At 40.0% G+C, this 13,176-nt stretch overlaps 1 protein-coding gene and 1 long non-coding RNA gene across 2 annotated transcripts; both read right to left on the bottom strand.

Moving 5' to 3' along the window:
* Nucleotides 1-3,684: 3,684 nt before the first annotated feature.
* On the bottom strand, nucleotides 3,685-4,467 carry LOC148803121 (uncharacterized). Its single transcript, XM_088894176.1, has one exon. It carries the CDS (start codon nucleotides 4,465-4,467, stop codon nucleotides 3,685-3,687), a length of 783 nt encoding a protein of 260 aa, XP_088750302.1.
* A 7,082-nt stretch (nucleotides 4,468-11,549) lies between these two features.
* LOC104608292 (uncharacterized) lies at nucleotides 11,550-12,724 on the bottom strand. Its single transcript, XR_737078.3, has 2 exons — nucleotides 12,464-12,724; nucleotides 11,550-12,281 (listed from the first exon to the last, which is right to left on the bottom strand). It is a non-coding gene; the product is annotated as an uncharacterized LOC104608292 (long non-coding RNA).
* Between the last annotated feature and the right edge of the window lie 452 nt (nucleotides 12,725-13,176).

Below are 13,176 nucleotides of genomic sequence, written 5' to 3'. Positions count from 1 at the left end.
AGCTTTTGAGTTAGATATCTAAGAGATAAAGTTCAGAGGTCCATTTTGTCTTTCTGACTAGAACTAAAGGAAAATATTCTACTTGGAACAAAATTCCACCGCAATTTATCAATTGCTACCTTAATCAAGAAAACAGTTGGCTAGATTGATGGTTGCTAATGATAGTAACAGCAAATACTGTAAAAAAATAAGATAGAAAAACATAATAGAACTTGGTTGAACGAGAGAAAGGTTTTATAGTATTCTGGTATTTCTCTCTGATACATCAAATCAGTACAGAAAAGGGGATTTTATAGTAGATGGAGTCGGTTGAAACTGAACTGACGTACATGAACGAAAACTCATTAACTCACCTAGGGAGAGGTATCAGCAGACTTTGGAACTGAATTACTTTGGAAGATACAATGACTTGTATCGAAATGGAACAAACATTGAAAAGAGACTTTAACTTTATTGTTATTCGAGGTGACTGAATCACCGACTTCTGGAAATGTGAAACAACATTTAATACTCCTCCTTGGTGCACATTTCAGCAACTCCAATCATGTATCGTAACAATTCGAACTTGCCTTTTGGTAGAGCCTTTGTGAATGTGTCAGCTAACTGTCAGTTTTGCAATGTTTGAGCTCTATTTCTTTGTTTCCTTTGCTTCTCTGATAAAGTGATACTTGATGCCAATATGTTTGGTTCTGTTGTGAAATATGGGATTCTTTGCCATTGCAATAGCAGATTTGCTATCACAGTAGATTTCAGTAGCACCAACTTGTGGTTCTCCCATATCGTCAAATATCCTTTTGAGCCATATAGCCTGGCTCGTTGTTATTGTTGCTGCAATATATTCTGCTTCAGCTGATGATTGGGCAACAGTTGCTTGCTTCTTTGAAGCCCAAGAAAATATCCCTGATCCAAGTGTGAAAGCATAACCATATGTGCTTTTCATGTCATCTACCGAACCTGCCCAGTCACTGTCAGTGTAGCCAATGAGCTTAGAGTCATGTGTGACTCTGTACCAAATTCCATAGCTCTTTGTTCCTTGCAAATAACTTAGTATTCTTTTAGCTGCTCCATGATGAACTTGACTTGGATTCTGCATGAATCTTGATAGTAGACTAACTGCATACATGATGTCTGGTCTTGTAGCAGTTAAATAGAGAAGACTTCCAATCATACTTCGAAATTGTGATTCATTTGCCTTTGGTGAGCCATCTTCCTTTTTGTATGCTTTAGTGTTGTCTAATGAAGTGGAGACTGTTTTGCACCCCTCCATTTTGAATTTTTTCAAAAGAGTTTCTGTATACTTCTTTTGTGAGATGAATGTCTCTTCTTCTTCTTGAGTTATTTCAATTCCAAGAAAATAGTGCATTAGGCCTAAATCAGTCATCTCAAAAGTCTTCATCATGTCTTCCTTGAACTTCTTGACCATCTTCTCATTATTTCCAGTATAAATAAGATCATCAACATATAGAGAAACAATGAGAGTGTCATTTGTACCTTGAGTTTTGATGTAGAGTGTTGGCTCACTATAGCTCCTCCTGAATCCTTGCTCCAAGAAATAATTGTCGATTCTGCTGTACCAAGCTCGTGGAGCTTGTTTTAAGCCATATAATGCATTCTTTAATCTGAGAACTTTGTCTTCTTGTCCTTGTACCATGAACCCTTGAGGTTGCTCCACATAGATTTCCTCCTTAAGATAGCCATTGAGGAATGCAGATTTCACATCAAGTTGAAAAGTTTTTCATTTCTTCTATGCAGCAAGTGCTATCAATGCCCTAATTGTGTCAAGGCGAGCAACTGGAGCAAATGTCTCATTGTAGTCGATATCGTATTGTTGTGAGTATCCTTTGGCAACTAGCCTTGCTTTAAACTTTTGGATTGAGCCATCTGAGTTAAGCTTTGTCTTGTAGACCCACTTAACTCCAATAGTGTCTTTGTCTTGTGGATGATCCACAAGTTTCCAAGTCTCATTTTTTTCAATCATTTTTATCTTTTCATTCATAGTTTTTCTCCATTTTTCTTCCTTAAAAGCTTCTTCAAAACTTCTTCAAAGCTTTCTGGTTCTATGATCATCAAGTTGTATGTCTCATATATTTCTGTTAAGGATTTAGTTCGCCTTGGTGGTGAGTCCGGAGTAGACTGTGAAGCTTGTTCCGGTTCTGATTGTGTTGGCGAACTGATTTGATCACGATCTTCTTCAATTCTTTGACTTGGTAATAGAGGCAAGTTGATAGTCTTTCTTTCAACTTCTTTTGTCTCCCAATTGTATGCAGCATCTTCGTCAAAGCTTATGTCTCGACTGATTATGAGTTTTTCTTTCCTTAAGCTATAGACTCGATAGCCTTTTGATTGAGTACTATAGCCTAAGAAAATTCCTTTCTCAGTCTTCTCATCCAGTTTGCCTCTTTTCTCTTGTGGGACATGTGTGTAGCATATGCATCCGAAAACTCTGAGAAGCTTTGGTAATGGTTTTTGCCCACTCCAAGCTTCAATTGGTGTTCTATCTTGCACAGCTTTAGTAGGACATCTGTTGAGCAGATAGACAGCAGTGCTTACTGCCTCTGCCCAGAAAATTTTGGGAAGACCTTTTTCCATGAGCATGGCTCTTGCAGTCTCCATAACAGTTCTGTTTTTTCTTTTGGATACTCCATTCTGTTCTGGAGTGTACCCGATTGTAAGTTGATGCTCCATGCCTTCATCTTCACAGAACTTGTTGAATTCATTAGAGGTATATTCTTTGCCTCTATCACTTCTTATGGTCTTGATGTTGTGACCACTTTGCTTCTCAACACGGGCTTTAAATTTTTTAAAAATATCGAAAACCTGCGATTTTTCTCGTAAGAAATAAACCCATGTCATTCTAGTATAATCATCAATGAAGAGGATGAAATACCTGTTTTGATTATTTGATGGAGTACGCATTGGACCACAAACATCTATATGAATTAACTCCAATGGCGCTTTGGCTCTCCAAGCTTTGCCGGATGGGAAGGGTTGTCGATGTTGTTTTCTGAGCATACACCCTTCACAGACATTGTTGAACTCCTTGATAGCTGGTAGGTCACGCATCATGTTCTTCTGCTGAAGAATCCTTAATCCATGGAAATTATAGTGTCTGAATCTTCTATGCCATAGCCACGACTCGTCCACTTGTGCTTGCATTGCGATATAACTTGCATCTTTCCATTGAATGGGGAAGCACCTGTTTTCTGTCATTTTTGTTTTTGCAATTTCAAGGGATTTGTCTTGCTTATCATAGATTGTGCAAGAGTTTCCCTCAAAATGTAGAGAGTAACCTCTTTCTATCATTTGGCCCACACTAAGTAGATTTTGATCAATGTTAGGGACCAAAAGTACATCATTTATGTATTTCTTGTCTTGTTTGGTGTCAACAACAATGGTGCCTTTGCCGGTTGCTTCCATGAAGTTGCCATTACCAATTTTGACTTTTGTCTTGATTTTATCAAGGCTATAGAAGATGCTTTCATTTTTAGTCATGTGATTACTACACCCACTGTCAAGATACCAAGTATCATTTTTTTCTTCTATTGTAGAATGACAAGCATAAAAGAGATTATTTTCCTCATCTTTCTTTTCTGAAAAATTAGCTTGATAGGTTTTCTTGAATCTACAAACTTTTTCAACATGGCCAAATTTTCTACAGTTTTGGCACTGTGGTTTTCCTTTAAATCAGTAATCTTTCTCCAAGTGATTTCTCTTCTTGCAAATACCACATGAAGAAAACTTGTCATTATTTTCTTTTGGTTTTCCTTGTAACTTTCTTCCATCAACTTTTGGTTTATGAGACCGCAGATTAACTTTAGACTGAAAGGCAGATTCAACCAAATTTTCATTCTGCCTGTCACGCCTATTTTCATATGTCTCGAGAGAGCCCATCAATTCTATTGGTGATAGTGTTTCTAGATCCTTTGTTTCTTCTATCACCGAAATTATTGGATCATATCTCTCTGTCCAAGAGATTAGAATTTTTTCGACTATTTTCTTGTCATAAATAGTTTCCCCATAGGCTCTCATTTGATTTACTATTCCTTTTATTCTAGAATAGTAATCTTTTGCAGTCTCATTATCCTTCATCTTAAGATTTTCAAAATCCCTTCTAAACTTTTGCAATTTAACAGTGCGTACCTTGATAGATCTTTGGTATTCCTCTTGCAGTGTATCCCATGCTTCTTTTGCAGTTGATGCGCCCATGATTCGAGGAAATATCTCCTCAGCCATTGCTTGTTGTAAGCAGAATAGTGCTTGACAATCCTTTTGTTGATTTTCTTCATAGATCTTCTTTTGATTTGCTGAAAGAGTATAGGTGTCTTCAGCAATGCAGAATCCTTCCTCAACGATTCTCCATAAACTTTGTGACCGAAAATAGGTCTTCATTTTGATAGACCAGAAGTCATAGTTTTCTCCATTGAAGATTGGAAGAGAAAGGGTGGAACGATTGGCTTCCACACACATTGTTTAGAAGAACTCATGCCCAAGAGATTTGATCGAACGGGCTCTGATACCACTGATGGTTGCTAATGATAGTAACAACAAATACTGTAAAAAATAAGATAGAAAAACAAAATAGAACTTAGTTGAACAAGAGAAAGGTTTTGTAGTATTCTGGTATTTCTCTCTGATACATCAAATCAGTACAGAAAAGGGGATTTTATAGTAGATGGAGTCGGTTGAAACTGAACCGATGTACATGAACGAAGACTCATTAACTCACCTAGGGAGAGGTATCGGCAGACTTTGAAACTGAATTACTTTGGAAGATACAACGACTTGTATCGAAATGGAACAAACATTGAAAAGAGACTTTAACTTTACTGTTATTCGAGGTGACTGAATCACCGACTTCTGGAAATGTGAAACAACATTTAATATAGATGTCTAAAAAAAAGTAGAAATGCAACACAATCCTCTTAGATAATTATTGCAAAACTTGTTAAATAATTGAAGAAGAAGAAGAAGAAGAGAGATCATCGATTTTGCCATTGTGCTCTGTAGTGAGAGAGATAGATCTTACCTTTATGCTCTGTAGCAAGAGAGATAGGTTTTACATTTGTGCTCTTGAGAGAGAGAGAGAGAGAGAGAGAGAGAGAGAGACAAGGATTTACTGGAGAAAGTGTCTGAGGTTCAAATTCAATGGAGAAAAAGTTAAGGTTCGAGAGAAAAAAAAAGCGTCAAGGTTCGAGAGAGATAGAGAGTCGAGGTTCAACTTTCGAATGAAAAAATAGAATGAAAATTTTGGGCATGGATATTTTTTGTGCCACAAAATACATATGATTTTTTGCCATACATGCAAATTTCATTCTAGAAAGAATTGAGTCCTACGGCAAAAAATTGGTACCCAAACACTATCGTGTCATTCATTCTTTTCCACTCATTTTTAGAATCGGAAAGAATTGAAAAATGAGGCCAGTGGCAATGAACCAAACATGGCCTTAGTACATACCCTTAACTTGCTGTTAAAGTGGCATTTGAAAAGATACAAATATCATTCCTGTTATTTAATTTTCCTTATCAACCATCCAAACATTGATAAGATGACCCCAATTTTCTTGAATAAAAAAAGAAAAGGATTTGAGACTTTTCATTTTTTTTGTCAATGTTTGAATGGTTGATAAGAAAAATTAGATGACATTCGAAGGTTATTTGTCTTTTCAAATACCACTTTAATGGCTGGTTAACAACTAGACTTGTTCATGGGCCGGGTGGCCCGACGAGCCGACCCGGCCCTCGGATGGGCTTGAACATGTTTATAGGCCCGCGGGCTTAAACTTGGGCCAAAAAGCCCTGTCCGCAATAAATTCGAGCCAGGCACGGGTTTTGTCAAAATAGCCCGGCCCGAGCCTGGCTTGGCCCGACCTAAAATTAGACTTAAAATGGGTTATGTGATTATGTCCATTTGAATAAATTTTTTGATTTAAGAATGTAAAACTATGTTTTAAAACGTAAAAGAAAGGGAAAAAACCATCTTGTAGGCCCATTGTTCATTTAAATAGGAAAAAAAAACATCTGAATTTTTAATTCTAATTTGAATAGGGAAAATTGTAATTTTTTTTATTAGGTCGGGCTTCGGGCTTTTTATCAGGGCCGGGCTCGGGCCCAAGTTATAGGCCCGTTGGTCGGGTCAGGCTCGGGCTCGAGCCTAGCGTATTTCCATTAATGATGAGTAAAAGCCCGGCCCGAGCCCGGCCTGGTCCGGCCCATGAACATGTCTATTAACAACGGGTTAATGATAGGTATTGAATTGACATATTTTGGAAGTTGGGGTATTGAACTGTCGTGTTTGGAAGTTCAAGGGCACTAGGCCCAAAGTAAAGGGAAACTTGGATGGGAGTGGAACTCACACCCTATCACGGGAGCCGGCAACTTTGTTCCCGGTGCCAGTTATTTTCATTTGGCATGCCAAGGGCGGTGGACCGTTGCCCAAAGGCCGGAGTCGCAACTTACAAGGTGTATTGGCCTCCTATAGATGGAGACGAGTGTTTTGATGCCAACATCATGGCTACCTTTGATGATGCCATTGCCATTCACGAATCATGATGGGGTTAATGTTCTCTCTGTCTTGCTCCTAAGGTGACCCCGCCCATTATTTTCAAGATGACACTTTAATTGGGGTATTCCATGCTGTAAAGAATGGGATCGATTGTCGTTGTTTTCTCTACAGCCTTACCAAAGCACACAAATTTTGGAAAAATCTCACACACTAAATACGGTGAGTGAGGGCTGTATTTATAATAGTAGAACTACAGTTCAATTACAAACCAAATTGTGGGAGTAATCAGAAATGATAAGATAATGTGATAACAAGGGAGAGACATAAACATGAAAAACATAAAGCATATCCTAACAACTAAGGTGCATGGGGACTACTGGAAGACTCATCGTTATCACCCCCTCAAGGTGGATGTGGGAGAAGACACGTTCCGCTTGTGTCGAAGCCAAGTAAAGCGAGGGGTGCCAAGGGGTATTTTCATGATGTCGGCAAGTTGATCTTGCGAGGAGAGAAACTGGACGTGAAGTAGCTTTTTGGAGACTTGATCACGAATAAAATGAACATCGATCTCAACATGCTTGGGACGGGCATGGAGGGCTGGGTTGGCGGAGAGGTACATAGCACCAAGGTTGTCACACTAGAGGACCGGGGTGTCGGTTGAGGGAATGGCAAGTTCTTTGAGAAGGGATTGAATCCATAATAGTTTGGCGGTGGCAACAACAGCACTTTGGTACTCGGCTTTAGTGCTAGAGCGCGAGACAGTGGATTGCTTTTTGGATGACCATGAGATGAGGTTATTGCCAAAGAAAATGCAATAACCACCTTGGGATTTGTGATCATTTGGGCAGCTGGCCTAGTCAGCATCTGTAAAAGCATGAAGACGAGGAGAGTGAGATGGTGTAATACAAAGACCAAAATGAATGGTATCCTTGAGGTAGCACAAGATGCACTTGACAACTTGCCAATGTTTAGTAGTGGGTGCACTCGTGAACTGGCAGGCTTTGTTAACCAACTGTGCTTCTGTACTCGGCAGGATATGGAAGTGGGTCACCTGAATGTTTGGACAATTTGCAAGAAGCACTCATGGGAGTAGGGGTGGGCTTTACATCCTCAAGGTGGAGATGCTGCAGAAGATCAACAATATAGCGTTGTTGGGATAGAAATAGCCCTATGGGTAGGTGAATTGCTTCAACACCAAGGAAGAAGTGCAGTGGGCTCATGTCCTTAATAGCAAAGGTTAACCCCAATCAAGTGATAAGAGAGGAGATAACAACTCGATTGAAACCTGTCACTATAATGTCATCAACGTAAATGAGCAAAAGGAGAGAAAAGTGAGTTATGTGCTTAATAAATAGTGGAGTATCAAATTTGGAGCAGAAGAAGCCATCATTAAGAAGAAAAGAACTTAATTTTTGATACCAGACGCGGGGGCTTGCTTGAGCCCATAAAGTGATTTGTGTAATAAGCAAATGTGATCGGGTTTGGTGGGGTCACAGAACCTCGATGGCTGGGCCATGTAAATGATCTCAGAGATCTCCCTGTGCAAGAAGGCATTCTGTATGTCTAGTTGTTGTAAAGACCATCCATAGGAGACAACATGGGACAAAATGAGGCGAATGGTGACGGGCTTAATTATTGGACTAAAAGTCTCAATGTAGTCTATGCCCTCTTGTTGTGTAAATCCCTTTGAAATAATACAGGCCTTAAATCGGGAGATGCTACTGTCAGGATTTTGTTTCACACGAAAAACCCATTTACACCCAATAATGTTGGAATTGGGTGGTGGGGGAACCAAGTCCCAAGTATGATTGCGCAAGAGCGCTGCATACTCTTCCGTCATGGCAGATTTCCAATTGAGGTTAGAGAGGACTTTGGAAGAAGGCTCAGAGGTGAGGTCAGGGAGAAGGTGACGACTAGTAGAGAAGACCTTGGGCTTGAAAATGCCATTTTTGGCACGAGTCACCATGGGGTGAGTGGACTGAGGAGGAGGGCTCACTGAAGTTATTGAAGTTGAGGTGGTGGGCCCATTAGGAGGTGGCATGTGCAAGGCTTGATTGGATGGGCCTAGTGGGCCCAGTGGAATAGATATGGGGGCTGGTATTGTCATTGGTTCACGGGACTGTTAAGAATTGGGGGGGGGGGGGGGGGGGGAGTCCAACAACAGAAGGATCAGTGGTATGAGTGCTGATGAGAGTTGGGCAAGAGGGTTGTTTAGAAAAAGGAAAAGCATCTTCATTGAAGACAACATACCGGGAAATAAAAATGTGGCTAGAGGGTACATGGATGCACTTGTAACCATGATGGGCTCTACTATACCCAAAAAAAAAAACATGATTTGGAGCGGTAAGCAAACTTGTGATTATTGTAGTCCTGTAGACACGGGAAACATTCACATTCGAAGACTTTCAACCATGACAGATCAGGTTTGGAGTGAAAGAGGGCTTCCCATGGTGAGCGGTATCTTAACACAGGTGTGGGTAAGCAGTTCAAAAGATAGGTGGCGGTGTCAAAGGCATCCCACTAGCAGGTTAAAGGGGCAGAAGCGTGGGCCAGAAGCGTGAGGCCCATGTACGTTCAACAGTGCCGTTTTGTGCAGATGTGTGTGTATAGGTCAACCTATGAACAATTCCATATTGGATAAGAAATGGCTTAAAACTACGAAATTCTCCACCACCATCAGTTTGGAGAGCCTTGATGGATGAATTTAAAAGTTTCTCAATCATAGTTTTAAAATTAACAAAAGCATCAAATGGATCAGATTTCACATGCAACAAATAGATCAAGTGAACTTAGTAAAGTCATCAACAAATGAAATGTAATACTTAAAACCATGAGAAGAAACCGGGGCTAGTTCCCATAAGTATGCAAAAATTAATGAAAGAGGTTCAGAAGAAGAATGTTTCCTAGAAGCAAAAGGCAATTTATGACTCCTGCCCAATTGGTAAGATGAACAAAAGGCCAAGGATTTATTCGAGGAGAGAGGCAGCTGATTGGTGAAGATGACATGGCGCACAGTGGGCTAGGATGCCCAAGTTTGTAGTGCCACATGTCAACATTGCAATGTTCACCTACAAAAGCAAAATTAGAACTGAGTTGAGGAGGTACTGGGGTCTAGCTAATAAAGACCATTCTTATTCCACCCATGGAGTAAAATCTTCTTGGACTGGCAATCCTTAACAACAAAAAGTTAGCATGGAATTCAAGAAAGACATCATTATCATGGCAAAATTGCCAAACTGAGAGTAAATTTTTGGTAATTAAAGGAACATGAAGAACATTTTTCAAAACCAAGGGATGAGTGGGGTTGGGAATGAATGTAGAACTAGTATGGTGGATTGACAAACCTATCCCATTACCCATTTTGATCTAATCAGTACCCGTATACTCGGAAAATGTAGTTTTGAGTTCTTCAAATCGGCAGTAAGATGATTTGTAGCTTCGGAGTCTAGATACCACAGAGAATGATCGATAGAGGAGTCGGAGGATGCTATATAGGCTGATTTAGGTCCTCCTTTATTCTCATAATGAAAGTAGCAATTTACTGAATGTGAATTTTGCACTTGCAAATTTGACATGGGGTTGAGGGTCATTGGGGGCCTAAAGGATAGCCATTATTAGGACCATTGGACCCTTTTTTGAATAATTTTCTTGACCATGTTTCCTTGTAGGGTTGGGTTGTTCATATTGAAAGGACTGATTTGGAAAGGCACGAGACTTATTGTTATTGTTGTTGTTGGGCCCATGAAAGACTGTATTGACACTAAATAGACCATATTTGCATCCAAGGTGGATTCAAAGATTAAGATCAAATGCCTTGTATAGTTGGGTTCCTAGGTCTATTGACACTAAATAGACCATGTTTCCTTCCGGAGTTCATGATTTAACAACATTCCATTGAGTTCCTAGGTGGATAATTCAGAGTGTTTACTGATGTGACAAATGCCTTATATAGTTGGGTCCTAAGCCCATCAATATTCGAAGATTAAGATCAAATTCAGATATAGGAGAACCAACAAGAAGGTTGTCAGCCAATAATTTGGCCTTTTGAGATGTAACTCAACATGCGGTGATTTAGAGGCAAAGTGTTTTTCCAATGATTTTCACAGCATTACTGAAAAGGTGCACTTAATTATTTGGTTGAGTTCAGCTTCTCTTAATATTGAGAGAAACCGGCTTAGCAAAAGGGCATCTTGTTCCATGCGATAAATGCTGGGTTGAGTGTCGTTGGAGCTTATCACTGGCCCTTCACTATTGGTGGTAATAATGAGGTATTTGGTTGGGCATGAGCTTGACCCATCTACATATCCAAGTAATCCGATCCCTTTGAGAACTTGAAAGACTTAAAAGTGCCAATGTAAATAGTTGTTTCTATCTAACTTCATTGTGACGAAATGAGTGAGGTTTACATTGGATAGCCTTAGGCATTGATTTTGGGTAGTGGTGGCGGTGGCTGGATGGAGGTTTGTCTCTGATACCATACCATACCATAACACACAAGTTTTGGAAAAATCTCACACACTAACTTCGGTGAGTGAGGGCTATATTTAAAATAGTAGAATCAGAGTTAAATTACAAACAAATTATGGGAGTATAAGATAACAAGGGAGAGAGATAAAGATGAAAAAAATAAAATATATCCTTACAACTAAGGTGCACGTGGAGTGCTGGAAGACTAAATCGTTATCAAGCCTGCAGAAAATTCAGGACCTGCTGCTGGTTCTGTTTCCAACCTCTCCCCATGGCTGTTCACGGTTGGAATCAGAGCCAGCACCATTGATTTATCGGGCGTTCCCTTCTCGATAAGGTTGTTGTTGCATCCTAACAGTGCGACTGTGTGAGGGGTACAATATTGACATGCCTTAGAAGTGAGAGTGCCAGAGAGAACTGAGAAGGGAAAGCAGGCGGCCTTAGCTAGTTAGCTGGTGCTGCCGGAATGATTCTCGCCATGCAACAATGTCACAAATGGGGACGACGAAATCGTTCCTGATCCTCACCTTCATTACATCTCTCTTTAAATTGATATTTTAATTAAAAAATAAAATTACACTGAAGCTAACTAACAATTGATTTGATTAGTAGAATCAATAATAATGCAATGTAATGCATATTTTCTCAAAAAACAACAAAAAATTATTACATATAACAATATTATGAGGCTCTGGTCCGGATCTAACTAGAGATTATTCCTCATAGGTGGACGTGGACCATCAATCTGAAGTTGATATTTATTTTTAACGCCTCCCACAACTCAATTGGACGTCGAGCCAGCACCATTCATGGCTGCTTTCCCATCCAGGGAACCCAATATCATTACATCGATCAGAGATCCTCAAGATTCCCCCCATTCATGGCTACCTTCACCCAGGCAGCGGGACCTGCAAGTGAGGACGACAACTGCCGGGTTCAATTTAACCCTATCTGGCACATCCATGCCATGTCCCTGTATTTCTGGCATTGCCGGCCTGCTCAGAACACACCACCCACCCAGACTGGACTCCGGAGCCCCTCAGCCATTAGATCCGCCATGGGAGAGAAGACTATTGTATTCGGGGAGCTGACATGGTCTCACGGTCAACATATGTTAAGGCCGCTTAGCTTAGGAGACTCTTATTTATCTTTTCATTTCTACAACTTTTACCCCTGCCATAGTTGAAACTTCTGGTTTTAATTTAGCACAAGCATCTCATAATGCTTCAGAGAAAACCAAGTGATGCCTCTTCATACGTTTCAGTTTTGACAGAGTAGATCTAAATATCTTAGAGCAATTACAGATTCCTGTCTGTTCAGAAATAAAACGGTCAAATAGTTCGTTATTTGATGATGATGACGAATAGCAAGAAATAGAATTTAGCAAAGCAAATCACGAGCTAAGAACGAGAACCAGTAGAAGATAATCACGATTTAATCCATGGAGTTCTAACTAACTATTTAATATTACAAACCAACCGAAACAGAAACTACCTTCAAGGCTTCAACTTGAACAGAAGGAAGTAGGTAGAGGATAAGGAAGGAAGGGGAGGATCAATCGGAAAACTATGGAATGGGCGGGGTTGGAAGCAAACAAAAAACAATCCCACAGACGAGAATTTTGTTTCCGACCCGTCCATTCCGCAGCCTCCCGATAGACGACCAGCTCCCTTTCCCACCTCTCCTTCCGCTCGCTGCTCCGTTGATCTTCCCTACTCTATTCACTTCATCTCTTCCGCTTATATATCCACTTAATTTCCTCATTTGCCGTTGGATTATATTCGATCTGAACTTGTAATGTATCTCAACCGTCCACAACTTTTTAGGTTCAAGTGGTTTCATTCTTCTGTCATGTTTGGACCGAATTGGTACAATAATCTAATAAAATTCCTTCCATGTCCCCAAAACCTAATTCCACGAGTGATCTTTCAAAACACGTTCCAACCCTCTACCAACTTCATCAAACACCGTGCATCTCACCATGAGACCGGAAACACGTTCCAAGAGTTGGAAGAGGTGTCAATTGAACAGATTTGGTCCAAGCCGATCCAGCCCAATGTGAGTCTACTTATAAATGGACCGGACCCAATCTAGTCCAAATCCAATTCAATCCATTAAAATCCAAACCGACTGAAATATCAAAAATTATATAAAAGCACTTTTAGTATTGAAAAAGCACTTTTGTAAAAGTACTTTTTGAAAAGTAC

Source organism: Nelumbo nucifera, chromosome 1 (assembly GCF_055504915.1).
Source record: "Nelumbo nucifera cultivar China Antique chromosome 1, China Antique-T2T, whole genome shotgun sequence".
NCBI lineage: Eukaryota > Viridiplantae > Streptophyta > Magnoliopsida > Proteales > Nelumbonaceae > Nelumbo > Nelumbo nucifera.
This window is presented reverse-complemented; position numbering and strand designations above follow the sequence as displayed.